Source organism: Plectropomus leopardus, chromosome 14 (genome assembly GCF_026936395.1).
Source record: "Plectropomus leopardus strain MGB_pleo_1.0 chromosome 14, ASM2693639v1, whole genome shotgun sequence".
NCBI classification, from domain to species: domain Eukaryota; kingdom Metazoa; phylum Chordata; class Actinopteri; order Perciformes; family Serranidae; genus Plectropomus; species Plectropomus leopardus.
Genome location: NC_142189.1, coordinates 5,904,828 through 5,931,741, shown reverse-complemented (window position 1 = coordinate 5,931,741; position 26,914 = coordinate 5,904,828). Strand labels below are relative to the sequence as shown.

The window sequence follows — 26,914 nt, the reverse complement described above, 5'->3', positions numbered from 1 at the left end:
TTCCCTGAGATCACAAACCTTATAAGACTGGTTTACCCTTTTACGCCATTGCTCTTTTCAGTTGTAAGGTGTTGTTGTTTCATTGGTAATTTTTGTGTGTGTGTGTGTGTGTGTGTGTGTGTGTGTGTGTGTGTGTATCATCATTATTATTTATTTTTTGCATGTTTTATCATATAACCTGTATACTTTATTGCTGCTTTATTTTATGCCTCCATTTACCTCTTTTATCTCTGGGAAGCACTTTGAGCTGCAATTTAGTATTATTATTATTATTATTATTATTATTATTATTAGTAGTAGTAGTAGTAGTAGTAGTAGTAGTAGTAGTATTATTAGTATTATTATTATTATTATTATGTAGGTAGATATTCTAATTTATTTTCTTAACAGGGACCCCGCAGACCTTTAAAAAGTCTTAAAAGACGTTGAATTAATCAATCAATCAATCAATCAATCAATCAATTAATTAGTCTTAAAATGACATGACATAAAAACGATTTTATGAATCTTTTTTTCTGACATTGAATTGTTAAATCTCAAAATTATATGTAAAACAAAAAGAAAAAATCACAGATTACCACAAACAAAGTAAATATTTGGGCACAAATTCTCACAGACCTTGGTGTTTGTGTTAATTGGTGTGAGGTTCATGTGTCATGTAACAAAAAAGTCTTAAAAAGTCTTAAATTCCACTCATTGTCCGCTGTAGGAACCTGTCTTTCTCAGAGTGAGACAAGAAGATCAATACCAGTGTGTCATATCTGCTCGATTATTGCAGAGTTGAAGTCGAGAAGTCAAATCCCGACCATAGCCTGAGCCACAGCAGCGGTTTTGAATTTTATTGCAGTGTTTTGAGGCTAAATCTTGATACAAAATATATCTCGATATCTTTTAAATTTTCGGAAAAGTACTTTTTTAAAGCTAAAACTGGGAGAAAGATTTTTTTTTGCCAAATTCTTTGATGTGACATATTGTAGGAATGACAATTGACAAAAATAGTCTTTAGCTTCATTTTTTTCAATATTTAATTTTCATTTTTCAGTTTTATGAATATAACAAAACACAAACGGGATAGAAAAAGTCGCCATACGATGCAATATTTCACAGCTGTTAGTTTTCAAAATAACAGTAGTCTCTCAGACGTTATGCAACAGTATTCGACATATCAAGAGTGAGGTTATAATGAGGACATATCCACTGCTCTTACTCACACTCTGACAGATCAAAGTCTCTCTGGAGAAATATGGCACTGAGCCAAAAAAGGGCCCCAAATTTTCTTCATATCAGACTTATGCAGGCACAGTCTTTCCTTCAGTACGATAGACAAAATCTCCTGAAGCCATTGTTTAAAAGACGATGCAGAGCAGCCTGTAAGTCATCAAACAACTCAATTTTGGGAGCTTAAATTTGGTCTTTAGCCTCATTTTAACCAGCCAGCTGTGACAGTGGTATCCTCTCATCCATCCTGTCCTCTCATATATGTCTCTGCAAGAAGTTTTGTAACAGGTCGACTATTTTTTATTTCTATAAACATTGTGAGTCGAGTATCACTTCAGTGTTGACCAATAAAAAAAACAGAAACAATAATGCTAGTAAAAATTATGAAAACGAGACAGTGAGAGCTTCCTTTATGTGGGCTGAAGAGGGTAAATCCTGCGCGCTCGTTTAATTCTGGCTCTGAGTCATTTAAACTTTTTTAGCTGAAATCAAACTCAGATTTTCATGTCTTGTTTAAAGTTGCATAAAAATTAAAGAATAAGTCACAATCCTACCAGCAGGATGGTTGAATCCAGGTGGAGTCTGTGCGTCAAACAGTGAGCAAACACTGTGCTGGTTTGTTGGTTCTCACCTGCAGCAGGTGGAGTCTCTGGTATTTCCAGTCGGCTTCCTGAACAAACAACATATCCTGTTGGGAGACAACGGACGAGGTAGGAGCTGTTATGTTCTGCTATGTTTACCTCATGTTTTAGTAAAATTATATGTAAAAATGTAGTTTAAACCTGGACACTGTAGGCCTGATCTAAATAGTTTCATAGGTGCAGAGAGAAATAAAAACAGCATATCAATTTCACTAATTTTAGGTTCCTTTTTTCACAAAATGTATCTCAGAATCTACACGTACACTGCAGTAAAGTGACAAACTTGAATCTTTTCTCAAACTAAGTCAAACATTTTTCTTTTAGCTCAACAATTCTTTGTTTTTGGCATCATCTGAAGGGTTTTAAAGGCATATTTTATGAGAATAAATAGTCCAAATGTGATTTGTAAATATTTGATTCATCCAGATGTTTACTTTGGTGCATTGTAGTGAAAAAGTGGGGCTTAAAACGTGTATTATTTCATTGTTGTAATGTTACTTTTACTCACTGATCATTGCCCGTGTGCTCTGTCAGGTTGCCACGTTTCCAGTGAGTCAATGTACTGAACACGTTTCTTTTCAATATTATCTGCAAGGTTATTAATGATTTAAACATTGTTATTGAAAAGTAATATTTGCATGTGTCCTTCTGAGCACATGTTCAGATGAACAGATTATGTCAGTTTGTTATTTGTAGCATAAAGACTATCTGACCTTCACGTCTGAAAGAAGTCTTTATATCGACTCGGTGCATAGACGACCACTCATTGCTTCATCAGTTCGGTTGAATCTGTTTGCGGTGAAGATTTAGGCAGTGCCGTGTCACCAGAAGTGTTCAATACAACAGCAGCTAGGTCTCTCCTCAGGTATTTAAAGTTACAGTACTCAGAAAAAATAGACTATCTGTCATGAGGGTTTAAAATGTAATAAATATCTTTAATTTTCAGAAGAGCATGCAGATACTAATGAGATCTTAAAATAGTACTTCACCCCCAAACAATCACACAATTACTCGCCTCGTGTTATGTTGAATTTGAGGGGAAAAAAAGGTTTTCTTGCATGTTTCTGTAAATGAAAAATTAAAAAATGGGGAGAAGTGTTGATGAACTGAAGGCACAGGGGTCTGTGTTTAACAACAGCATAAAACATTTGCAAACTTTAACAAAACTTTTCCAGTACAAGCACTTTGTTGGTGGTATGATATGAACCGGGAGTTCGGGCAACAGCCAAACTCGTCAGATACCGCTGCTTCATCGCTGAAGTCGGCTTCAGATACTGATGCACAGAGTTACCCTTCATGAAGTCATGAAACGCACCAGCAGGCAACAGTTTGAAGCCACCAGCAACTATCCTAATTTAAAGAGCTAGAAAGTCCCTAAGGGGTGAAAGGGTCCAACAAACCCAGACTTTCACCTGGGAATCCAGTTTGTTCACTCCCAATGTGAATAATTTTCTTTTGGCACCTTATCTTAAGGAAATACACCGAAAAGCAAAGTGTTTCTATGCAAAATGGCAAATTTCAGAAACTTTTTAAAGAATCCTCAGATTAGCATGACCTGGATGACTGAGAACCTGCACAGACACTTTATGCATCAGTGTTGCAGCTGGTAAAAAGGAGCTTATTTTATTAACTCTTCTATAAATCAGCAGAAATTTAATTAAAAATCTGCTGCAAAGTAATTAAAGCTCTGAAATAAATTTAGTTTCGTAAAAGGTACAATATTTGCCTCTAAAATGTGGTGGAGAAGAAGTAAAGTAGTATAAATTAAATTAACCAAGTAAAGCATCTCAAAGTGCTCGAGTAAATGCACTTTACATTCTACGACTTCCTTTAAGTCATGAAATCATCCGGCAGCAAATTGTTGGAGCAGTTCAGAGAACTGATTCATAATCAGAGGCTCAGTCATCAGCTGCTCGGCTACAAGCTCATCAGTAAAGTCCATCATTTGGTCGTGCCAATACTGGTTTTGATGACTTTTCATTCCCCTTCAGTCCAGTCAAAACCACGTATCTTCGGATTAGTTGATTTTGAGTGATGGTGATAAACTGAAGGATGCAATGTTATTTTATGCATTGAGAAAATTCTCATATTTCTTAAATGGACACTTTGCTGATTTTTAACCAGTTTTGAATCAAAGCAATGTGGGTAGTAAAATTAATGAGCTGTGATCAACTTCTGTCCATCTAACTAGATATCCGTGTTTTCCTCCTCCTGCAAAACTCTGCTATAAGATGCAAAATATGTCAGTTTGCGGAGTTGCTCCAGTTGTTGGGTTGTTGCTCTAACTACAGGTTGTACTTCTGTAATTTCATATTCCCTGCTGTCCATGCTGCAATCATGGACACAAAGAGTACAAACGTGGACTAAGAGCCATCAAGAGAAAATTGTTCTTTGTATCCCTGCGTGTGTGTGTGTGTGTGTGTGTGTGTGTGTGTGTTGCAGTTGCATGTAATCATTAAGCCACATTACTCCACTCTGAGAGCCTTCGCTTGTGAATAGCTTTAGAAGACACAAGTTAACAGAGCAATCAGCCGTCGCTCACCCACTCAGAGCGACAGCTTCCTGCTCTGTAGGTAACCATGGCAATCACTCAGGTAGCGGAGATGGCGGATTGACCTGCACTTCAGAGGAAGGGCCGGCAGCTCCGCATTTACGTCACTCATTCAGCTGTTGCTATCCAATTATGGTGAAATTATGATGTGAGTGGAGTGACCCCTTATTCTGCTAAAGCGGGTGTGTGGGTTTATGTTTTCTCTCCTCACTTACCTCATGAGCATTTATGTCTCATAAAGGAGCGATTATTTAACCAGCACAAAATGGTTTTAGTGCACTGTACCTGTGAGCCGGCTAATAGTGTTGGAAAAGTACTTTTTAAGCCAAGATTATGGTCGTTTTTTTAATATGCGTTTCAACGGACTGTAGTTTCTTGGGCACAGTTTGTTTGGGAGAACCTGAAAAAAGTAATAGTAGTCGTGTTCGAACCCAAAACAACAACTGAGACTCGTGAAAGGAAATGGTCTTGGTCCGATCACAAACAATTATTCTTGAGTGGTTTATTTGTGATGGGCTGTCATCCGGCTCAGCATCAGTTTTCATGTGCTGCTTTCAGACGCCTTTCACAAGCTATTTAACCCTTAGAAACCTGAGCAAATTGGTTTGAATTTTGAAAATGAGAAAAAAGGCAATGAACAATTTGGCAAAAAATGTCCCAAAAAATTGCAAGAAAATGACCTAAAATTTTGTTTTATAAAAGGGGGGCTATTGGAAAACTATTAAAAAGAAATTGGGGAAAATATGGGAAAACTATGTTTATAATTATTACAATTAAATATTATGCTACAGAATATATATATATATATATATATATATATATATAGTTTTGTTTTTGTTTCTATTTTTTTGTGCTTTTTTAGCTTTTTTTTAAAAAAATTGCTTATTGCCTTCTCCACATATTTTCAAAAGAAATTACAAATGTGCTCAAGGTTTCAAGGGGTCAAATAAACTGTAGATTTAAAAATGTTCTATATTTTAGGACAAAAAGACTCTTTCATGCTAAGTTAGTTATTACTTTCTCAGGCTGGTGTGCAGGCTGAAAATCAAACTCTGCTGCAGACTGATGTTCTGCACAAAGGCTGCCTGAAAAAAAAGGTGTTCTTCGAAGTGGAAGCTAAAGTGGCTCTCAGAAATGTGATTTTAGGAAGGTTGAAAGGTAGAAAAGGATTAATTTCAGAGGTGAAAACCCTACATATAGTAAGACAGTATGTATCATACATAATAGATAGAAAATGTCACAGTTCACACAGGGCACTGCGTACCAATATCTCTCTGTTTCCTTCTCTCCTTTTCTTTCTTCCCCATTTCCTCCTCTTCTCTCCTCTCTCTTCCTTGTTTTCTTCTCATCTCCTTGTTTTATGTTCTCCTTTCCTCCTTGTTTCCTCCTCTCCTCTCCTCTTTGCCTCCTGCTCGTCCCCTCTCCCAGCTTCTCCTCTTCCTCACCCCCTGTGTCTCCCTGTGTTTATCTCCCTCCAGTGAGCAGCTACGGAGACGACGACGATGATGGCAGCAGCTCCTCTGACAGTGAAGACGAGGTCCTGAAGCAGTTTGAGATCTCAGTGTCACGTTCTCAGAGTTTTCGGACATCGGCGGCAGCAAACAGCGGCGAACAGCAGCAGCAGTCGCAGCTGTCGTTGGGTCGACGCCACAAATTCACACGACTCTCAGACCAGGAGGAGGGCAGCACCGAGCCGTCAGACTGTGAAGGTGAGGTCCCAAAATCTCCCCAAATATCACATTAGCAATGGGAAGGATAAAACCTACATATCTATATGATTTATTTTTTTTAAGACGACAGATCATCCCATACCAGTAAAACCACAATTATCACTTTACTTTTCATATAAAGCTATTGTAGGAACAATGTTGTAAACCAATGGGCTTTGGATATTGGATTTTACATGATTTCAGCTTCAGTGTGATGATGTACCTTCATTTTTCAGGTATTTAATTTGCTGGATTAGATGCTGCTCAGCTGCTGCTCAGCTGCTGCTCAGCTGCAGCACGTCTAGAGAAATGTATTTAATCCTTAATTCATTTTTAAATTGTCGTTATTTTAAGTTATTTTCTCCATTCTGCATTATATTGCTGCTTAATTGAGGTAGTTTGGTCTCCAGTCCCTTTCATGGGCGGATTATAAACTTTATTGGTCCCTACACAGGAAGGCGAAAGGCCCCACCGCCTCTTAATTTGAAGTCATTTTGCGTCTTTTTGCTGTTGTTTTGTGTCTCCTTTTAGTCATTACGAGCCCCTCTGAATCCATTTTGAGTCTCTTTGTACGTGTTTTGTGTCTCCTTGTAGTTTCTTTTAGTCTCTCTGAAGTCATTTTGAGTTTCTTTGTAGTTATTTTGTCCCCTTGTTGTCATTTTTACTCTCTTTGAATCTTTGACACTTTGGGCCCCTGGGCCTGTGCCCAGTAGGCTCATTCACTAATCCGTCCATCATCCCAGTAGGCTGTTAAAGTTGTGTTGTAGAAAACTAGGAAGTTGTTGACCTTGGCACCCTTTAAAAAAATACTACGTGCTAAAACGTTACAGTAGTGAGGTCAGTGTTAGAGCAGATTGTCGTATGTCGAGCTGGAGACCTGAAACTCCTAAAAACGTAAAACCAGCAAGATGCACCACTAATCCATCCCAGTGTCAATGAGCCAAAAGGCCCCAGATAACGTTTTTACTGCAGATTAGAGGCTGTAAAGAGCTCAGAGAGGCTCAGTGTGATTGGACTGCTGCGGCTGGATGTGTGTGTGTGTGTGTGTGGACTGACAGCAACATTAATTAGGACACTCATTTGTATTCAGTTGGTTTCGGGTGTTAAAAGAGCGACCTGGGAAAGGTTGAGAAGATAACACACAAAAGAGTCAGGCGTTTTTTAAATTTTTCTTTATCCTTTGTTCACTTAAATTGTTCATTGTGTGATTATTCGTGGTTTTGTAACTAATTAATAAGATTAAGATAAAAAAATTTATGAAGAAAAAAAAGAAAAGATACAAAAACAAAAGCTTTTTTTCTGTTTATGTAATTTTTGTCTTTGTTTAGCAGCACAATTACACAGTTGCATGTCATTTAATTTTTATAAATTTCTGTAGTAAAGTATGAAAAACTGATTGCCAAAAGTTTAAGTAACATGGTTCCTAAAATATTTTTCCTAAAAATTGTGATTAATGATAATCCCAACATCCACCAAAACATAATCTGGATTATCATCTGAGCCTGAATCATGAAGCACCGTCACATTTTACTGCTCAACAAATCAAACCACACTCTCCTGCTTCACACACGCTGACACATATTAATGTGAATGAATGAAAAATGTAACACAAACTGCACAAATCTGTGCAGAAACCTCAGTCCAAACAAGGACAAATTACAAGACTGAAACTTTAGTTCCTGTTCAACTTTAACACCGGGATTGACGTCAGTTTTCTTGTGCTGCAAGTGCAACTTTTTAAAAAGTTTAGAAAAACTTGGTAATTATTGTTTAACAAATTAGTAGATTCAAGACATTCAAAACATCTATCTAAAATCTATGGGAGTATTTTGGGAAAAAGAAAAAAAAACAGGGAAAACTATAATGATAATTATGATAATTACATATTTAAAATTATTACTAAATTTGCATAATTTTAATGCAGTTTTACCAGGTCATTTCCATGCTTGTTTGTTTTTAGCTTTATTTATTTATATATTTTACTATTTTTCAGGTAATTTTCTAATTTTCGGGTCATTTTATTTTCCTCCCATGTTTTTGAAAGAAATCTAGCCAGTTTGCTCAGGTTTCAAAGGGTTAATGCAACACAGCATAATCTCCTATGTCAAAAAAAGAAAGCAAACAGACTTAAACAGAGAGTAAATTGTGTATTTTTTTTCCTATTTTTTCACTGTTTACTTTTTAACTTTTTATAAACTAAAAGATTTATGAAGAAAATAATTGGCAAATTAATGGAGAACGAAAACAATCTTCGGTTGCAGAATCATTTTGAGCGCTTGCTAACGAGCTAACCGAAAATCAACTGCAAACAAATGTTGAGACCAAATCAAAATGACTTCTGTTAAACGAGCAGCTGGTTGTTGGTGGGTGGTGACACTGTTTGGTTGGGGTCAGTCTGTCTCTACTGGTAATTATTTTCTTTCTTTAACCAACACACACACACACACACACACACACACACACACACACACACACACACAGATATAGGCTGATGACTCACCTCAGCCTGTTGCCATGGTCATCGCTCTATGCAGCCATTGATATAACAGTCAGAGCGACCTTAATGATGGTGAATTGGAGATAACTGCTATTGATTGGTCTCAGGTACGGCCTGTTCTCCGAGTGTTTCTGTCTCAGGGAAAGGCCAAGGTTTGATGGATTACACAATATCACCCCGCTAACACGCAACACTCACAAACAGCGTTTATGTAGCTTCTTTTAGAGCTCGAAGACTCAATTAGACGGTACACTAGAGGACACGGTGTCAAGTGTCTCATTGTCATCTTCACAGGAGTTAAGGAAAGACAATTTGTGCTGTTATTTGTTCATGTAATCTTCAGGTTTGCTGAGACAAAATACCACCCAAATCTTTGTTTGAATTAACCTAGAAGTGTATGTCAGTTTATTTCTGCTAACCACGGATCTGTTGCATTTGTACATTATTATGTGACAGTTATGTTGAAATATTTCATTTCTTTACATTTCAGCAACACAGTGGTTAACGTGTGGTAAGGTTTAGGCACAAAAGACACTTTTGTAACGGTTGGGAATTATAATGTTTTTGCTCAAAATAACCAGTTTTGGGGTGCACAATCTCAGCACAAAATGCAACGTTGTCAATAAAAAATCAACGGCTTTAGTGGCACTATCTCAGCAGGAAATGCAAGGATGTCTTGGTGAAAACAACTGCTTTTTATTGCATGCTTCTCGCAGGAAACAGCGATGTGTCGGTAAAAAACAACATTAGCAGCACCTGCTTTTTGTGGCACTATTTCAGCAGGAAACACAGCGATATCTTTGTAAAAGACAACTGCTTTTTGTGGCAAAATCCAGGCAGGAAACACAGTGGAACCTGAGAAAATTGGTTTGACTTCTTATGAAAAAATGGTAAAAAGGCAAGGAGGAACTTGGCAAAAATGTCTCGCAAATTGGGAAAAAAAAGTTAAAGGTGAAGAAGAAAAGAAAATACTTGAAAATTAATAGATTATAATGAAAAAAAATAGAGAAAAATGTCTTGTATATACACACACACACACACATATATATATATATATATATATATATATGTATATATATATATATATATATATATATATATATATATATATATACAAAGAGAGAGAATTTTTATATTTTAATTTTATTTCAGGTCTTTTATTCCCCAGCAAATTTTCTTTTGACTTTTTACTAATTTCTTGCTCATTTTTGGGCCATTTCTTGTTAAGTTGCTCATTACCTTCTCCCCGTGTTTTTGAAAGAAATCAAGCCTATCTGCTCACGTTTCAAAGGGTTAATGTATACATTTAGTGACTTGTTTGGCTTAATATGAAAAGCCAGATAATTAGTTTGACCATTAAGATTTGATTCAATAAGCAAACTAAGAACTTTATTCAGATTTTAAATCATACTGTTGAACCCTGACCCCTCTCAAAACGACTGTCCTCACACCCACAGATTTAAACCCGACCACCAGACGAGCCTAATGCTGACTTTCCTCCTCTGTTGCCTTCCTTCTACAGAAATGGAGGCTCAGAGCGAGCAGAAAGGTTTCCAGGACCCGCTCTCTGCAGCAGTGCAAGAGAGCGAAAGGGCGTCCGCGGCCTCTCTGAACAACCCTGCACTCGAGGCAGCAAGCAGCAGGGACAGTCCCGTCCCGACTATGAACCGACAGGCCGCGGACGGCAGCGAGGACACGGAGAAGGCTGCGGATTACAACAAAAATGACGCCACGGACAGCTCCTCCACCTGGAGCCCAGAGGTACAGCAGCCTGCATTTAGCGACGCCTCTAAACCTGTTTTGTTCTTAAGATAATTATTGTAAACTCCAATAACTTACAGTTGTTTGTGTATTTTTCTGATCACATTTTCTCATAAAAATCTTGTTTTAAATTACACATCTACCAAAAAAAAACTCGTTAATATGTAGATTTGTAAGTTCTCTGTGAGGTCCGTTTCATCCACACTGTTTGCCATTCATCACTATTTTGCATGAACACAGTTAGCCTAGAGAGCAGATTCTGTTCTTAAAACGATATTTCAGATCTTTGAAGTGGGACTGCATGAAGTGCATATACATCATCAGCATGTTAGATACAGAAGATAGCAGGTGGCATTCCCCTCGTTTGGAGAAGCAAGCTGGAGGCAGCTAAAGCTAATCTGATTTCATTTTGTTGAATTCTTCAAGTGTAAACATTACCTCAGACTGAGACCTCACTAACTTTGTGACAAAACTCGAGAAAACTTCAACAACGTTTCACACTTTCTCAGCGCACAATAATCACCAAATAAATAAATAAATAAATAACCAAGCCGGGGATTACCTAACGGGGTCAGTGAGCTGACCGCAGCCCTGCTGTTACCCATCATGCTTGGCAGAGGTATCATCATCATCATTCAGCTGTGAGAGGATTATCACTCTGCCATGTTATCCTCTCAGGTTCATTTTGGAAGAAACAAACCAAACATGGCTCACTGAGGCCTCGAGGTTTTGTATAAATAGTTGATATTTCCTTCCCTCTCCACGCTGCGTTGGCTAGCAAACAGAAGCTCATGAATAATAAGCTCCGTGCGTGCGTGTGTGTGTGTGTGTGTGTGTGTGTGTGTGTGTGTGTGTGTGTGTGTGTAAACATAGTGAGCATAAATACGTCCATACATCTACTTAAACATGCATTTCTGTGTGTGTTTATACATGTAGGAGAGTGAGAATGTAGAATTTAACAACCTCTCAGTCACCGAATCACACTTTGAAATTGGGAGCAATCTGTGCAGTAAACACCTCCCACACACACACACACGCACACACACACACACACACACACACACACACACACACACACACACACACACAGAGTGATACTGTCATCTAGAAACATTTCATAAATAAGGAATGAGTTTTGGATCAGTGGAGCTACAGAAAATAGGGGAGAGCCGTGTTGTAGTAGGTTATTTATACAGTTATACATAACAACGCTGCCGCTGCTAATGCTAAAGCTAGTACTAATACTGCTGCTAATAATGCTACTACCTCAACGAGTCGTGCTGTCGACAAAATCACAATGTTTATTCACAATAACTTCCGGATAGAAAACCACTGCGTCATGTGCATTTAATCAAACAGCACAGAGCAAACTCTGCCTTAATTGATTAGTTTTAAGCCACCTAAAAAAAGGCCCACCTGAAAATAGCCAGTATCAGATTAAGTGTACGCTATATTAAGAATATTTTCATCACTTTGGCATTAGACATTATACTGACATTGAATTTTGGTCAAAACCGAAGTCATAACCTTAAATTCAACTCATTGTATTGATGTCTAACGACATTGGTGACCAGCCGGATATAACCCAAAGTCTGCATGAGATTTTAACCCTAAACTCTGCAAAGTGTCCACATAATAATTATCATGATTTCTTAGTTTCCTTTGGGTTGTATAAATTATCAAAAACTTTTGCAAAAAAATAATCAAATTCAGAGCAAATACAGTCGAGTCTATCCCTAATCTCATCATCTTAGTTTCATTTTAGGTGCATCACATCCCTCAAAGCCTTTTATATTTAACATTTTAGTTTATTTATACAATTAATAACTTTTAAAGCACCGCACTGTCATCTCAAGGATTCAAGGTTTAAATATTGTCATTGTATAATAGAAGATGGCACAATGCAATGTAGTTTTAGCCCCCTCCACACTACACACACATATATTAAAAGTATTGAGTACAATAATGTGTCAGAAATCTTCTCACTGCTAGAAGTAATACTTAGTGTTTCTCCAGCAGAGGAAGAGGTAGTAAACATTTATCAGGTGAGCGTCTGTTTTTTTTTTTTTTTTCTCCTGTCGACCTCCTGACCTGCACGTTCGATGGACTGGAGCAGCGGCTCTGTGGTTATCTTATCTCTCTCTGTGGTTGCCATGTCGACGGCAACACTCAGCCCCGCTCTGTCAACACTCGACGACAATCGATGTTGTGTTTGCCGACTGTACGGCAGGCTGAGATTGGCTGCATAGAAAAGAAGAGGAGGAGGAGGTTTATTTGTCCTTTATGGCAGGATTTCTGCTCAGTTTGTGTCCCTGAACATCTGAAAAGAGCATTTTTAGATTTAGCCTTTATAATGGACAAATAGTTTATTTTTGCTTTTACGAGATTATCAAAAGTCATTTTACTCTGAATAAGCTACTTTTTCAATAATTGATATAATTTTGTGGGTTTTTTTGGCCCCAACAAATTCATTTCTTTTAAATGAATTGAAACTTATTTAACTTATTTTTACCCCTTTCCAAGCACAGTATTGTTATTTTAATTATTTTTAAAGAAAATTTTATTTTTCTTGATTTTAGTGCAGCAATCCTACATTTTTATTCATGTATGTTTTAGAGAAATAGATACAATACTCAACATTAACTTAGTAAAAAGTACTTTTTTTTACCGTACATGCACGTGTGAGGTGGAATAGTGCAAGTAGTGCAAAATTAAATGCTAAATATACAATTATGTGGTATATTAAAATATGTGAACACGCTGCTCATCACACAGAAGTGGATTTAATTTTTCTAACAGCAAAGTGAAAACATGTTAAAATCTCCTTTCAGAGTGTTTGATATACAACAGATATACAGTATATTTTGGTTATATTTAGTGGATCCTCAGTCTCTGAAGAAGAGGAAGAAGAGGGTGGATGTGCTCTTCCAGCTGATAAGATTATCGTCATGCTCGGGGGATCAGGGCGGCTGGAAGGAATCAATGTCCAAATGATTTTTTGTTTGCCCTCCTTTTTCTTCCGTTGCCTTTCTATTCATATCTCAGCCGATTCTGTGTTCAGCTATAAATAGACGGCAGCGGCGAGAACAGACACAATCAGTTCAAATGTGGTTAAAAATAAGAGTTTCTAAAAACAGACTGCTAAAAGCCTTTCATAGAATAGAAATCTTTAAGAAACACTGTATGTGAGGACTTTATCTTTATTTATTTCTCTATATTCTTCATTCAGCATCTTTCCACACCAAGTATGACGTAGACCCTCTTTACACCTTGCATTAAAAGGCGCCTTTTACCCAGATTGTGTCTAGATAACGTGATTCTCTCTGTGCCATTTTTTTGTTGACATTGTTTTCCCTCTGTTACTTAGCCAGTGCTTCATAACCTGCTCAGCTAATAGCAGACATTTGGTCTTCTCTTGACTCCATCCACAATTGTCATTAAAATCTTGAATTTCTTCTTGCTTTTTTGCCGGTAGTTTAAACTAATCACTGGCTAAAAGCGGCTAACATCACCTCACTGATTTGGAACAGTCACGCTCCAATCACGTAGTTTTTGTATGTAGATTGAAATGTGGTCAGAGTGCAGTGCTGCCAGATGTACAATAATTATAGTTTTTATACAGTCATTCAGCTTTCTGTACGATGTGCTATCAATAATGGCTAATTCGCTTTATGCAAAATAAATTGATCATTTTGTAACTTAGTTTTAGTACAGGGCGACCTGTATGTGCTACGTCAGTTGCTTATCTCCAGTTCTGTAGCGAATTAACGCTAACTGAAGAAAAAACTATCTGTTGAGATCAGCATCTAAACATCACACTGTCTAACATGCATGTTTTTTTCTCAGATTTGCTTCATTCAATTTGTCGTTTGTTTGTTTTGTTTTGTCTGTGTTTTTTGTTTTTTTTTTTACATCAAATCTTCAAAAGGGGGATTTTAGGATTTTATGGTGCATCCATGAATGCAGTGAGCACAGGCAGCGGCAGCAGATGGTTTTTTGTTTGTTTGTTTGTCTTCTGAAATTACACATTGTCCTGGTTATAACTCGATCACACACACACACACGTGTGTGTGTGTGTGTGTGTGTGTGTATAAATATCCTTGGTGCCTTTTGGGTACATTTACACTTGTGCTTTCATGTGGTACTTTCAGTAAGCTTTTATTTCTCTATCTTCCTTCTCAGCAAGAGCATCCTCCCCAGGATGAAGTCTCCACGCAGCCGGTCACTTCCTCCCCTCGAACCCCCATCTCTAAATGTGGAGACCTGGTCCTCTCCCTGGAGTACCGCCCCGACACGGAGAAGCTGCTGGTCTCCGTGATCGCGGCCCGGGACATCCCCGACAAGGCCCGCAGCGGCATGGACTCGTGGCAGGTGCACATGGTCCTGCTGCCATCCAAGAAGCAACGCCACAAGACGACGGTGCAGAAAGGCTCGCTGCCGCACTTCAACGAGACGTTTCGCTTCTCGCGCCTGGAGCCGTCAGACCTGCACATGTCGGCCATAAGGTTCAGGCTGTACGCGCTCGGACCTTCTCGGATGTCCCGTGAGAGGATGATGGGTGAAAAGGTGCTGCGTTTAGGTGGACTGGACCCGGACGGAGGGACGATGGAGACGACGCTGGTCATGGAGCCTCGCAGTAACCTCAAGGTGAAGCGAACATCAATTTGTAGACACGATTATATTTCTGTCAGCTATCAAAGTCAGATTTGTGTATTTAGGAGCCATAAATTCAGAAAGGAAATAATTTTGTAATATTGATACTGATTTGAGATGGTTTGGGATGATAGTGTAATATGGGTTGTTTTTTTGTTTTTTTTAATTTTTTTGTGATATTATTATTTATTAGTTTCATGATTATGGTTATTGGAAGAGTTTGGGTCTCATGGATGTAGGTGTTGACATTAATAATCTATATGAATATCTTTCATTCACCTGTGTCGGGTGGATAGGAGAGAGGGGGAAGTGGGTCGCTGTATTTTTTTTTGACTACATTTTTCTTTTGATCACTGAAATTATTTTGACTTCCTTTAATATATTTTTAAATGCGTGTTTTGGAGACAACAGACTAGGCCCAGCCTCAGCCTCTCAGCGACTTTTATTTTGTTTGCTGTAGTCATTACAGTGTAAATTTCTGCTGAGTTGGTTCCTGCTGCTCACTGTGTTTCTCTCTGTCAGAGTGTGGACTCCCAGCTGAGCCTGTCTGCTGTGTCTCAGAGCGACAGCGCCTCGTCCACTCAGTCTCTGACTCACGGCGGCGTCCCCGAGCTGCTGGTTGGTCTCACCTATAACGCCACCACCGGACGCATGTCTGTGGAGCTCATCAAGGGCAGCCACTTCAGAAACCTGGCCATCAACAGACCTCCAGGTCAGCAGTGAGACTCACACACACACAAATACTCTAACACACAAAATGGTCCATTTTACACCTCAGTCAGCTTAAATAGGCCCAAACCGATTCAAGTTTCGATTTCACACAATATTAGGCTATTTTATGTGCTGTAAATGAATTTATATATTTATTTGGTGTATTCCTATCATTCCTATATGGTGTTTTGGTCAGTGATATTTTCATCTACTGGACAATTACACGTGTTACCGGCAAAACCATAACTCGACCCTGATGACCAAATACCTGCAAAACTCTCTCTGAGGAACCCTCTCCTAAAAATCATTGAAATGGGGAAAAACAAGTTTATATTAGATTACCAACGCGACAGAAAAAGAAACAAACATCTTTTTTATCATCTACATATTTTCTTCATTTTGTTGTTTTCCTTCTTCCTCTTGCTCCTGCCCCCCTCCTCCCCCGTGGTCCAGACACCTATGGGCGTCTGACTCTGCTGAACTCGGTCGGTCAGGAGATCTCTCGCTGTAAGACGTCGGTGCGTCGCGGCCAGCCCAACCCCGTCTACAAGGAGACCTTCGTCTTCCAGGTGGCGCTGTTCCAGCTGTCTGACGTCACGCTTCTAGTCTCCATCTACAACCGCCGCAGCATGAAGCGCAAAGAGATGGTGGGCTGGGTCGCTCTGGGCCAGAACAGCAGCGGCGAAGAGGAGCAGCTCCACTGGCAGGACATGAAGGAGAGTCGAGGACAGCAGGTCTGCCGCTGGCACGTCCTGCTGGAGGCGTAACAGCACCACGACTTAGGATTTTTTTCTTTAAAGAGGAAAGGGAGTTTATTGTTTGCGTTGGAGAGTCTTAGAGGAACGATTGATTTGATGTGCGGACAGGATGATGCATGTGGTTTCAGAGGCGACGGATTCAAGGACGTAGCTTTCTCAGAGCACGCTCCAATATCGTCACATCAACATCGAACCTGGCTGGTTATTTGATGTCAACATAAGGGATAAATTCATCTGCTTTTGGAGGCTGACGGAAGTTTAAAAGTTAGTTGATGAATAAATAAATCACTGAAAGAAGAAAGTCTTCAGCAAGGTTGCACGACAAATGGAAGTCTATGAAAGTATTTCTTTGTCATTTAAAACCTTTATAAATTTATACAGAAATTCACTGTCCCTTAACAACAAAAAATCTTTGTCAAAAATCCATCGGCCTCCAAGAGGAGCTCAGAATTTGTCCTTCACTTATAGCTTTTTTTGTTAAAGCAGCTCAGTTGTGAGACGAGAAGCTGCAGTTTAGTTTTTCAAGTGAAATGCTGTGTTAGAAACTACACACAAATTAGAGGTGTGTGCGTGCGTGTGTGACTTGTTATTTCTAAATCTTGCTGTTCTTTTACTAGCTGGCAAATCAATGGAGATGCCGATGAAACTGCACAATGAAACGTTTAGTTCTGAGCAAATGCGAACAGGAAACAGAAAGATGCAACGTCCTGACAGTGTTAATGAAAATATTATTGTCAGAAACACAGCGGGTTTGTCTCAAACTGAACACAAACAAGATGAGAATTTTGTATACGAACAGGTAACATTTCCCATAGTCGTCACATGCATCAGCCATCTGTGTCATTCATTACAAACCACTGATCCGTCTACACTTTTAACTTCCTAAAAACCATCGTTTGCTCCACAAACCACCTGCACTGCTCTAATTTTGGCCTCAACTACAAAACCAGTGACTAATCAATTAATACACTCATTAATCCGACTTGTATGGAATATGTGGTGGTGATTTTTGGCCATTTATGGGAATTAAGGAATGTCACACTCAACTTGCTTTGTTTGGTTTTACCAAAGAGTTTTAATCTTAAATGTTCTAAATGTTTAATGACAAAACTCAATTCGGTGGTCAAACTCATGCAAGCTCTTTGGACTGGAACAGTCAAAAAAAATTAAGTACATCTTTACATTTTCAAAGATGTAGCCAGCAAATATTCACTATTTTAATGTATAAATGATAAAATCTGAAAGTTTCTATCAATTCATTTGAATTGAAAAAGTTGATGTACTGATAAAGACAAAATGCAATAGAAGAAGAGTGCAATGGAAACAGCTATGGTAAATTAATCATCACATACAAGAAGCATTTGACTTGACTTCATCCCTGTTATGACCCTTTTATTATAAAAAAAAAACTCACCCTGTGTTGCATTGAATTCTCTCATGCCTCAGAAAATCAAAGAATCCAAAAATAGATAAAATTCTTGATGAATAAAAGTCATAGGCAAACAAGGTTAACAACAGCAAAATGATGAATATGTGTTTACAAACTCTACACAGGTTACGCAGTTTAATCCAAGTCTCATTTATCCAGTCGTATGCTCAGTTCTTCCTAAACAGATAACAATCACCATCAGTGAAATAAAAAATAAAAATAAAACAAACTGCCTCATGGAGGCAGCAGTAAACCAGCAGCTCCTGTGTTCAGTTAAGTAAAATTACTGTTTTTGTCGTTGTCACCTTTGATTCTGTTTTAAATTGTACGCTTTTAGCGGAAATGCATGTGTTTAGGAAGTGCTTAGCATTTGACTGGATAAATGAGACTTAGATTTGTGTTGTGTGAGCGTTTGTAAACAAATGTTTTGATAAAGTTTCAGATTCTTTGTTCACCATGGAGGCGTGCCAGAAAATCAGCGTTTCTTCATGAATTCAATATAACATGGAATGAGTCATTTATATACAAATGGCCATTTGGGGGCTGAAGTAATCCTTTAAACATCCACTGAAGAGACACAAAGAATTAGATATGTGTGAAGAGACAGAGAGACTGTAACCTTTCCCCCAAAAACACACTGAAACAAACAAATGTCACATTTACTTCATGTTTTCTTTTGATGATGTCATCTCGCTTTGCCCCTCTGCGATGGTATAACAGCACCTGGCAGAAAAATGAGCTCCGCCAAGTGTTTATCACCAAATATTCGCATAACAAGAGTGGATGGAAATGTGCATAAATTCACATTTGGCTGATTTTTCGGTTGAGATGTGCGCCACATTTGGATGGAAACCTCACTCCGCTGACGGATTACATCACCATAAAATACAGATTGAGGAAACAAACATGAGAGTAGAAGTGAAGACGCTTTATGATTCAAGTGGAGGAGGAAGGCGTCTCATTCATATTCAGCTCTCATTCATATTCTCCTGACACATGTGGTACTACAGGCAGGAAGCACCAGCAGCTGGAGACTCTTAACCCCGTCGGGATGAGAGCTTCTCTTCCCTCGTCGACGCTGAATGATGTTTTTTGGCCTCGGCTCCGTCTCCTTCACAGGGCAAAGCTCATTTCAACACCCATCAGCGCTGAGCTGAAAAGAGGCTTTAAATATCTCGCTGCAGCTGTTAATAACATGCAGTGAATTACCCTGGAAGTGTGTTTTTTTTTTGCCCCGCACACTCGCTCTGTGGTCTAATTGGTAGTTACAGCTGTAGAATTGTACAGTGTGATGATGGTAATGCCGCTGCTAATGCTCATCCCCTTCCAGTCTGAGCATCATTGAGTCATAAGGCATCAGTTCAGCCCGCAGGGGAGGATTATATTTGTTTGTGTAGACAGATACTGTAGCTCCAAACCCCCAAGGGGCCGGGGTGGGGTGCAGGGCTCACACATTGAGAGCAGGAGACGTGTTTATTTGAGCGTTTTCTTCAGTCAGGTGACAAGAAAGCTCTCTTTAGAAATGACGAACTGCAGCTCGCTTTGAAAACTGTGATCGGAAACCGCAAAAAAAACTACTTTAAAATACAGGATTTTATGGGTTTAAGATGACAGTCTGTAAATACTTTCATATTCAAATTCTTAATTTTAAAAGGTGAATTAAAGGGTCAGTTCACCCAAATCACAAACTCTGTCCCCACACATCCCCTAACAGGCCATCCAGAGCTTTATTTTTTTGTGGCCTGATTTTTAAAGACTTGAGCCTCTGCTTCGACAGACAGAACAGTATTTCGCTTTTGCTGCTCAAAGCACTTAATTATATATGAAAATGTCAGCTCGGAAACTTGTTTTTCAAGAAAGAAACATGCTGGTGTTTTGCATAATTCCCAGACTGAACAAAGAAAGAAAACGTTGTCCATTAAGTGAAATATTCACATTTAAGACTCTGTTGTACTTGTTTTTTTAATGGCTTCACTTTATTCTAGGTGTCTTGTGCATTATTTTATGCACATGTCCCCAAAACGGGGATATCTTTGAAAACAATGTAATTTTATAAACCATGGGTGAACCACAAAAGTAGGAATACTGATGTTGGATTTTGCAAAATCGTCCAATATGCTTTGCTACTTTCACCCTCACCTCTTAATATGTGCACTTCCATCCACCAGTTTTTATTTTTTATTTTGCAATTTGCATAAAAAACCTGAGTGGAAATAACAAAGCTTCGGGAAAAATTGCATAAACACCCATCAAAAATAAACGTTAACGCTTGTTGGAGGTGGAAAAAGTTGGTGTATTGATAAAATCCGACAAAGTGCAATGGAAACAAGCATTTTATGTTGAATTTGTGAATATATTTCCATAACAGTTTTGAATGGATGGAAAAGGGCATACATTTGCTTTTGTCTTTTCCTAATTTTCTGAAAATTCATTTACAATTTAAGCTACATTTGGATGAAAACCTGTCTAACTAATGGTAGAAAATCATGAAAACTGTCTGCGATCCATTTATTCTATTTTGTTTCAGTGTGTTATCAATTCACTTCATACCCAAGAAGCCATGTAAATGTTAGATGTCTCATTCAACTGTTTATGCACATTTATCAAAATTTAACCTGACTTATTTTGTATCTTTGGAAACGTAAAGTTCTCTGCTAGAGTTTAAAATTATGTTCTGAGAGTTTGAACAAAGCTTGGCCACATAACATTAGTTTACGAAAAAAAGAAACAAAAAAGGTTAATTAGCCTATGATGTCCTTTGGTAAAATGACATATTTGTTTTGATTGATTCCCATGATACACACATCCTCCTTAAGCTCATGAATGATTCAGAACTTATTTTTCACAACCAAACCCACAACCTTAGTCATCGTCAGAATTATCATCACATACTTCAAACCGTAAACAATACAGATGATCCACTGCATCAGAATCACTTATCTCTGTTATCATTATTATTATTATTATTCAGGGAAGCTTCCAGCTGTAAAGACTGAAAACAAGGTCTTTAAATTTAAGGATAAATGACTTTTGAAAGGACACAGTTTCATCGACTCATTCTGTTAAATGCAGGAAAGAAGCTGTAAATGCTGTATGTCTTGTGTTTAAACTGCAGAGATGTGATGACTTCAGGTATAAATGAAGCAACGGGTGAAGAATAGGAGTGCTGTAACTGGCTGCAAAAGCCCAATGGTTTTTATTTTTATTTGACTGTTAAAATTGTTTTTTACAAAAACACTCTTCAAAGACTCAATTATGGGAATTTTGAGTGAAATTTGTGTGCAGTCAAAAGACCCCAATTTACCTACAATTAGCTTTTTTTCATGAGCTTGTTCAATAGTTTTCTCGTATTTGCTCTATTGCTTTTTTGTCTATGTTTTAAAGTATATGGGTATTTAACACCTGTTTTTGTTAAAATATTAACACCTAGCCAAGATAAAGAGAGTTACTGTTGGTTTTGTTAGCTTCACACCAAAGGATGCAGTTGAAAATGATGAACAACAGTCTTACCAACTTATCCGAAGTTGTCACATATCACCGCTTTACAGTGGACTTCCATGTCTACATATTACACCCTAAGTGTCCCGTCTGCGTCTGCTTTTTATGTTTCAGGATGCTACTGTGATGTCAACACAAGCACATGGTGGGAAGTGGTTATGTTTAGGCAACAAAAGCACATAGTAACCAACGCAAGGACATCAACAAATGCACATGCTGGCACAAATGGTTAGGATTAGGAGAAGGTTGACGCAGCATGCCATTTGGCCAAACCTCGGCATGTCATAGCACCGCGACCAGCTCTGTCCAGCCACGTTCTCTCCTGACGCCGTCCAGTGGCGTTTCATGCGCTCGCGAAAGGTGGCTTTTGGTGTCACAATCTTGCGCTAAGCATCACTGCCAAAGCAGCGCTATTTTAAGAGTTAATAATGAGAACAGGCTTGAAACCGCTTGAAACTGAGAATTCATGACTGGACCTTGGTTTCCAGACATTAAATTGTATTTTTAACCAGCAACTGTCAGTTTTCAGCTTTTGCACGAGAAAATCCTTTCTGGATCGTGGGTAGCTTCCCCCAAGAGCCATTAGCCTAAAATTCTATAAAGTCTTAGCATCCAAAACCGGCTTAAACTGGATGTTGCAGTCCTTATTTGAACTTTTTGAAATTGTAAACATGCAAAATTACATAGTTAGCTCATGATGTGCTGCCACTTGCTGTTAAAAATATTGCTTGGTTAGAAAACTAAGTTTTACTGGGGTAAGCGAGTTAGCTGGGCCTGCTAACATTAGCATGAATTCATTACAGCGTTACTCTTGTGTTTTTAGGGGGAAAAAATAATTTGCATAGCGAATGAAATGTTGAAAATACCAAAGCTTGTCATGACCAGTTGCTGAGTTATGATTTGACAATCGCTACTTTGGTAAACGGGTTTAGCTAACAGTCAGTTTCTAGCTTGAAATTTTATTTTGGCAGTTAGTTAATATTTAGCTAGTTAGCAGCAAACTGTCCTTTTAGCCCTCTGTCAGTAGTAAGCTAGTTAGCCAGGCCTGTCTACATTAGCATTAATTGCTAACAGTTTTTCTCTTATGTTTTTAGTGAACAAAATGATTTGAATAGTGAATGCTGAAACACTGAAAACACCAAAGCTTATCGTGATCAGTTATGATTCAACAATCCCTTTTTTGGAAAAAAAAAGAAAAACAGTTTTGCATACACCAAAACAGTTTTGTTTGTTTAAAAATGCAAATGTTTGGGGATGTTAGGGCCACTGTAACAATGTCATGGATGTGTACATTTATATTTTTGGCATCATGAAACTGAATTTTATTATTTGTTTAGTGAATTGACAAAAACTTAGACAGTAATTTTTGTGTTGTAGCAGAACAAATTTTGCTACCACTTTTTTAGTTTAGTATATTAAAAAACAGTATTCTATTTATTGGTAGTTGCCTAATTTTTGTCAATAAGTCATCTGAATGCTGGAGTTGACCTGCACTAATACAGTTTTTGTTTCACATAACCCGTCACAAGATTTGATATCAGCACTCCTATTCGACAGGCTTCATAGATGTGAGTGTGAATAGTGACATGAACTATAGTAACTGCACAGACTGATATATTTTATGCATGTCGAGATGTACAGAATGTAATATCTATTCTATATTTTTTAAAACAGTAAATGTTAAATGTTCTTATTAGTATTTCCCAGGATTTCTATTTGTATTTACACGTCTGCATGCTCGGTTTGAGACCCCAGGGTGTATTACAGATGTGAGACAATCAGATTGTGCTGCAGATGTGATACTGTTGTAAAACTCTGATGATGAAGTGCCTGTAACATTTTGAGATGAAACATATCCTCCATGATAAAAATAGAGTATCCTAATTTGCATGAAGCTTTCTTGTTGTTCCCTGTGAATGCTGCTGTAGGACTGCATGCATGGGACGTGATTACAAGGCCTGATGTCTAGGCCTGGACCAGGACTGAGGTCCAAGTCCGAGTCAGACCAGGACTGAAGTCCAAATCCAAGTCAGACCAGGACTGAGGTCCAAATCAGAGTCAGACCAGATTCTGTCAAGTTCAAGTCCACATCAAACCTACAGAAAGTTAAAGCAAAGTTAAAACAATGACCAGAGCTAACCAAGACACCAAATTTCGCAAACAAAAAATTCCTTAAAAAATGTAAAAAGTCTATTATTTTTCCATGTAACCGAACCCACTCAACAAACAAAATGTTTACACTGTACATTTCTAAAAACCAATGATATGTCACATTTGCAAGTTACGTTGTTATTTAGTGGATATGTTGAAACTTTCTTTGCCTTTCAGCAATGCTGTGGTTAACATAATAGTTTGGTAGGTTTATGCACCAAAACAGGTTGGTTACAGTTATTTAAAAAAAACATGTTTTGGCTTAAATAACTGCTTTTTGGTGGCACAGTCCTGGGTGGACTTTCAGCAAAGAAAAGAAACAACCGCTTTGTGACACTCTGCCCACAGGTGTCACTACAGCACACCCACGTTTTGTGGCTAAGAAGCTGCTGTAAATGCAGTGATGACTCACTTAAAAACAACGTTTTTGTTTTTTGTTGGTCTTGAATGGTGGTCTGCAGATGGCAGGTGTCTCTCCCAGGTGTCTCGCCTATGCAGCTTTAGGCACAAAAATGACTGTTATGGTTAGGAAAGTAATGTTTTGGCTTAAAATACTTGTTTTGGTGGCACAAACCCAGCTGGAACTGCAGATGTCTTGGGGAAAAAACAGCCGCTTTTTGTGACACTATCCCTGCTGGAAACACAGAGACAGATTGCCAAAAAATACCCACATTTTGTTACCAAGCTGCTGTAAATGCAGTGATTTTTCACTAAATCAACCATTTTTGTTTTTTGTTGACCCTGAGCAGTTGTTTACAGCTTGGTGCCACACCATCCACCAAAGTCACCTCATATACATCACTTTAGAAACGCTGATGTGATACGTATGAAACGTACACACATTTATGCGTCTAAATATAATAGTGGCAGTTTTAACTTGTGTCAAACATTTCAAATAATGCAGTTTTTAAAGATATAGTTTGGCATTTCGGAAAAATACACGTACTTGTTTTCTTGGGAAGAGTAACATGTCTGACATATTTGACTTAGCTCATCATTAAGACAAGACGCAGCTTGATTTTGTTAAAAAACAAAGGGAAAAGGCAATACACAACAAATAAAAAAATGACCCAAAACATTAGCAAGAAATTAGTAAAAAGTAAAAGAAAATTAACTGAAAATTAGTTAAAATAAAAAAATAGAAAAAGGAAAAAGAAGATAAAACAAATTAACAAGAAAATTACCTGATAAAAGAGGCTTAAATTGACATAATTTCAGATACATTTATACATTTATTTGGGTTATTTGTTTGATTTTTTTTTTACTTTAATTTTCTAAATTAGTTTATTTCTAACAATTTCTGAACCATTTCTTACCAAGTTATTCTTTGCCTTTTTAACCCAAGATTTAGTAAGAAATTGCACAAATTTACTCAAGGTTCAAAAGTTTAAATAGTTGTGAAAGGCATCCCAAAGCAGCACAAGAAAAGTGATGTCAATCCAGGTTTCAAAGGGTTAATTGTCATAAACATTCAATTGAAAATGGAGTCAATTTTATTTTTCTCCTTTATAAGAGATAATAATAAAATATAATAAACTTAAAGCACAGTCCCCTTTTTCTGAACATCCTGTTAGATTTTGAATTCTTATTAACATCCACAGTAAAAGCAGTAACTGCAGTGGACAACACAAAGACACTGACTCTGTAAACACACTGTACAGTCCTGCAGTCTCAGTCTGGTCTGGTTCTGGTTCCGGTCTGGTCTGGGTCGTGCATGCTGAGCACCCAGAAAGCACTTTTTGTACCAAGTTTTGTCGTTGCCAATAAAAGCCAGAAGATCCCTGCTGTGGGAACGTCTGTCTGCCATCTGTTTTTTTGGTCCGTTCGTTCAGATGTCTTAATTCTGAGAACGAGGATTTAGTAGCAACAGTTAACGACAAAAACACACTTCATCCCCCTGTGATTGGTGGTAGATTTCCAGTTTCACGCAAGAAATCCCACAGAGTGGATTTACAGATTAGGGAAAGTATTTTGTGGTTTGTTTGTTTATTTTAATTGTTTTGGGAGAGTTTAATCTCTGACAGCATATGCTTTGGTTCTTAGATTTAGCAACAAACATGCGGCTTGTTTATGTTGCTGTTTATTAGCTGTACAGTATCAAGTGTTTAATTCACCTTTATTCTTTCAAGGACACTGGCTTGGTTTCTTTCAAAAACATGGAGAAAAGGCAATGAGGAACTTAACAAGACATGACCCAAAAAAATAATTTTTTTTTTAACAAGAAAATGGCCGAAACAAGGTGTTTTTCTGTAACATAAATGTAAAATTATGATAATTCAAATATAGTTTTTGCCTTTTTACCCATGTTTTTGAAAATAATCAAACCAGTATGTTTAGGTTTCACATAGCTTGTGAAAGGTGTCTGAACGCAGCAAAAGGAAACTTGAGGTTTCAGAGGGTTAAAATAAATACTTAGCCCAGCTGCCAGAGTAAAATGTTGGCATTGCATGTTTTTGCAAACTATTAATACATCTCCTTTGCATGTTTCATCCTATCCTATCAACATTAAAGTGACGTATATGTGAGCTGACATTGTCGTCTGTTGGTGGATGGTGTGTCGAGACGCTGCCAAGCTGCAGACCGTTTAAAACCAACCAACAAAATCAATTGTGCTTTAGTGATACATTTCTGTTTTTGCCAGCTGCTTTTTAGGCAAAAAAACGTTTTGTAGTGTCTTCTCATTGTTTTTCCAGCCGGGATAGTGCCATGAAAAAGTGATTGTTATTTACCGAGATGTTGTTGCTTTTCCAGCTTGGAAACCAGGAGTTTTAAGCCATAATGTGATCTTTTACATACCAAGTGTTTTTTTTTTGCGACATTTAACCACAATGCTGTTAACATGTATTATGCAAGTGTTTCTAGCAAGTGTACTGCTGATTGTTCCCACATTTATATCATTATAACTTAGTTCTGTTCCACGTTTTCCAGTTTGAGAACTGCTAGACTAGATTACAAAAGCAATAAAAAAGAAAAAAGAAAGGGAAAAGAAAAAAGCCTGAAAAATTGCTAGACTAAATTACCCAAGTAAAATAGAAAAAAAAGCGTAAATAATAATTTATTGTTTCCAATAATAATAAAGCGAAATTCATCTGAAAATAAATAGAACACCAAACAAGGAAACTAAACTAAAGAAGATACTGAAATAGAAAAATATTATATGTTGAAAACTTTCTATAACGCTTGAGAAATGTATCAATGAGGTAGCCTGCATGAAAAACTTTGTGCGTAATATATAAACACTTTGTGTCTCAAGATGTCATGTTAAACAAATCAAAGCAACCTGTGATTTATAATATTTATTTATAATTTATAATATATATATATTTAGTTTATTATG

General features: G+C 37.7%; 1 protein-coding gene across 3 annotated transcripts in view; it reads left to right on the top strand.

The window, feature by feature from the left end:
• Positions 1-25,370, top strand: part of syt16 (synaptotagmin XVI) — a 48,936-nt gene extending 23,566 nt beyond the window's left edge. For all 3 annotated transcript variants that reach the window (XM_042500615.2, XM_088087689.1, XM_088087690.1), the window contains 5 exons: positions 5,889-6,119; positions 10,139-10,377; positions 14,560-15,024; positions 15,553-15,742; positions 16,195-25,370. In XM_042500615.2, the coding sequence (XP_042356549.2) occupies positions 5,889-6,119; positions 10,139-10,377; positions 14,560-15,024; positions 15,553-15,742; positions 16,195-16,508 (1,439 nt within the window). In that variant the 3' untranslated portion in view covers positions 16,509-25,370. The remainder of the gene's footprint in view (positions 1-5,888; positions 6,120-10,138; positions 10,378-14,559; positions 15,025-15,552; positions 15,743-16,194) is intronic.
• Positions 25,371-26,914: the final 1,544 nt, after the last annotated feature.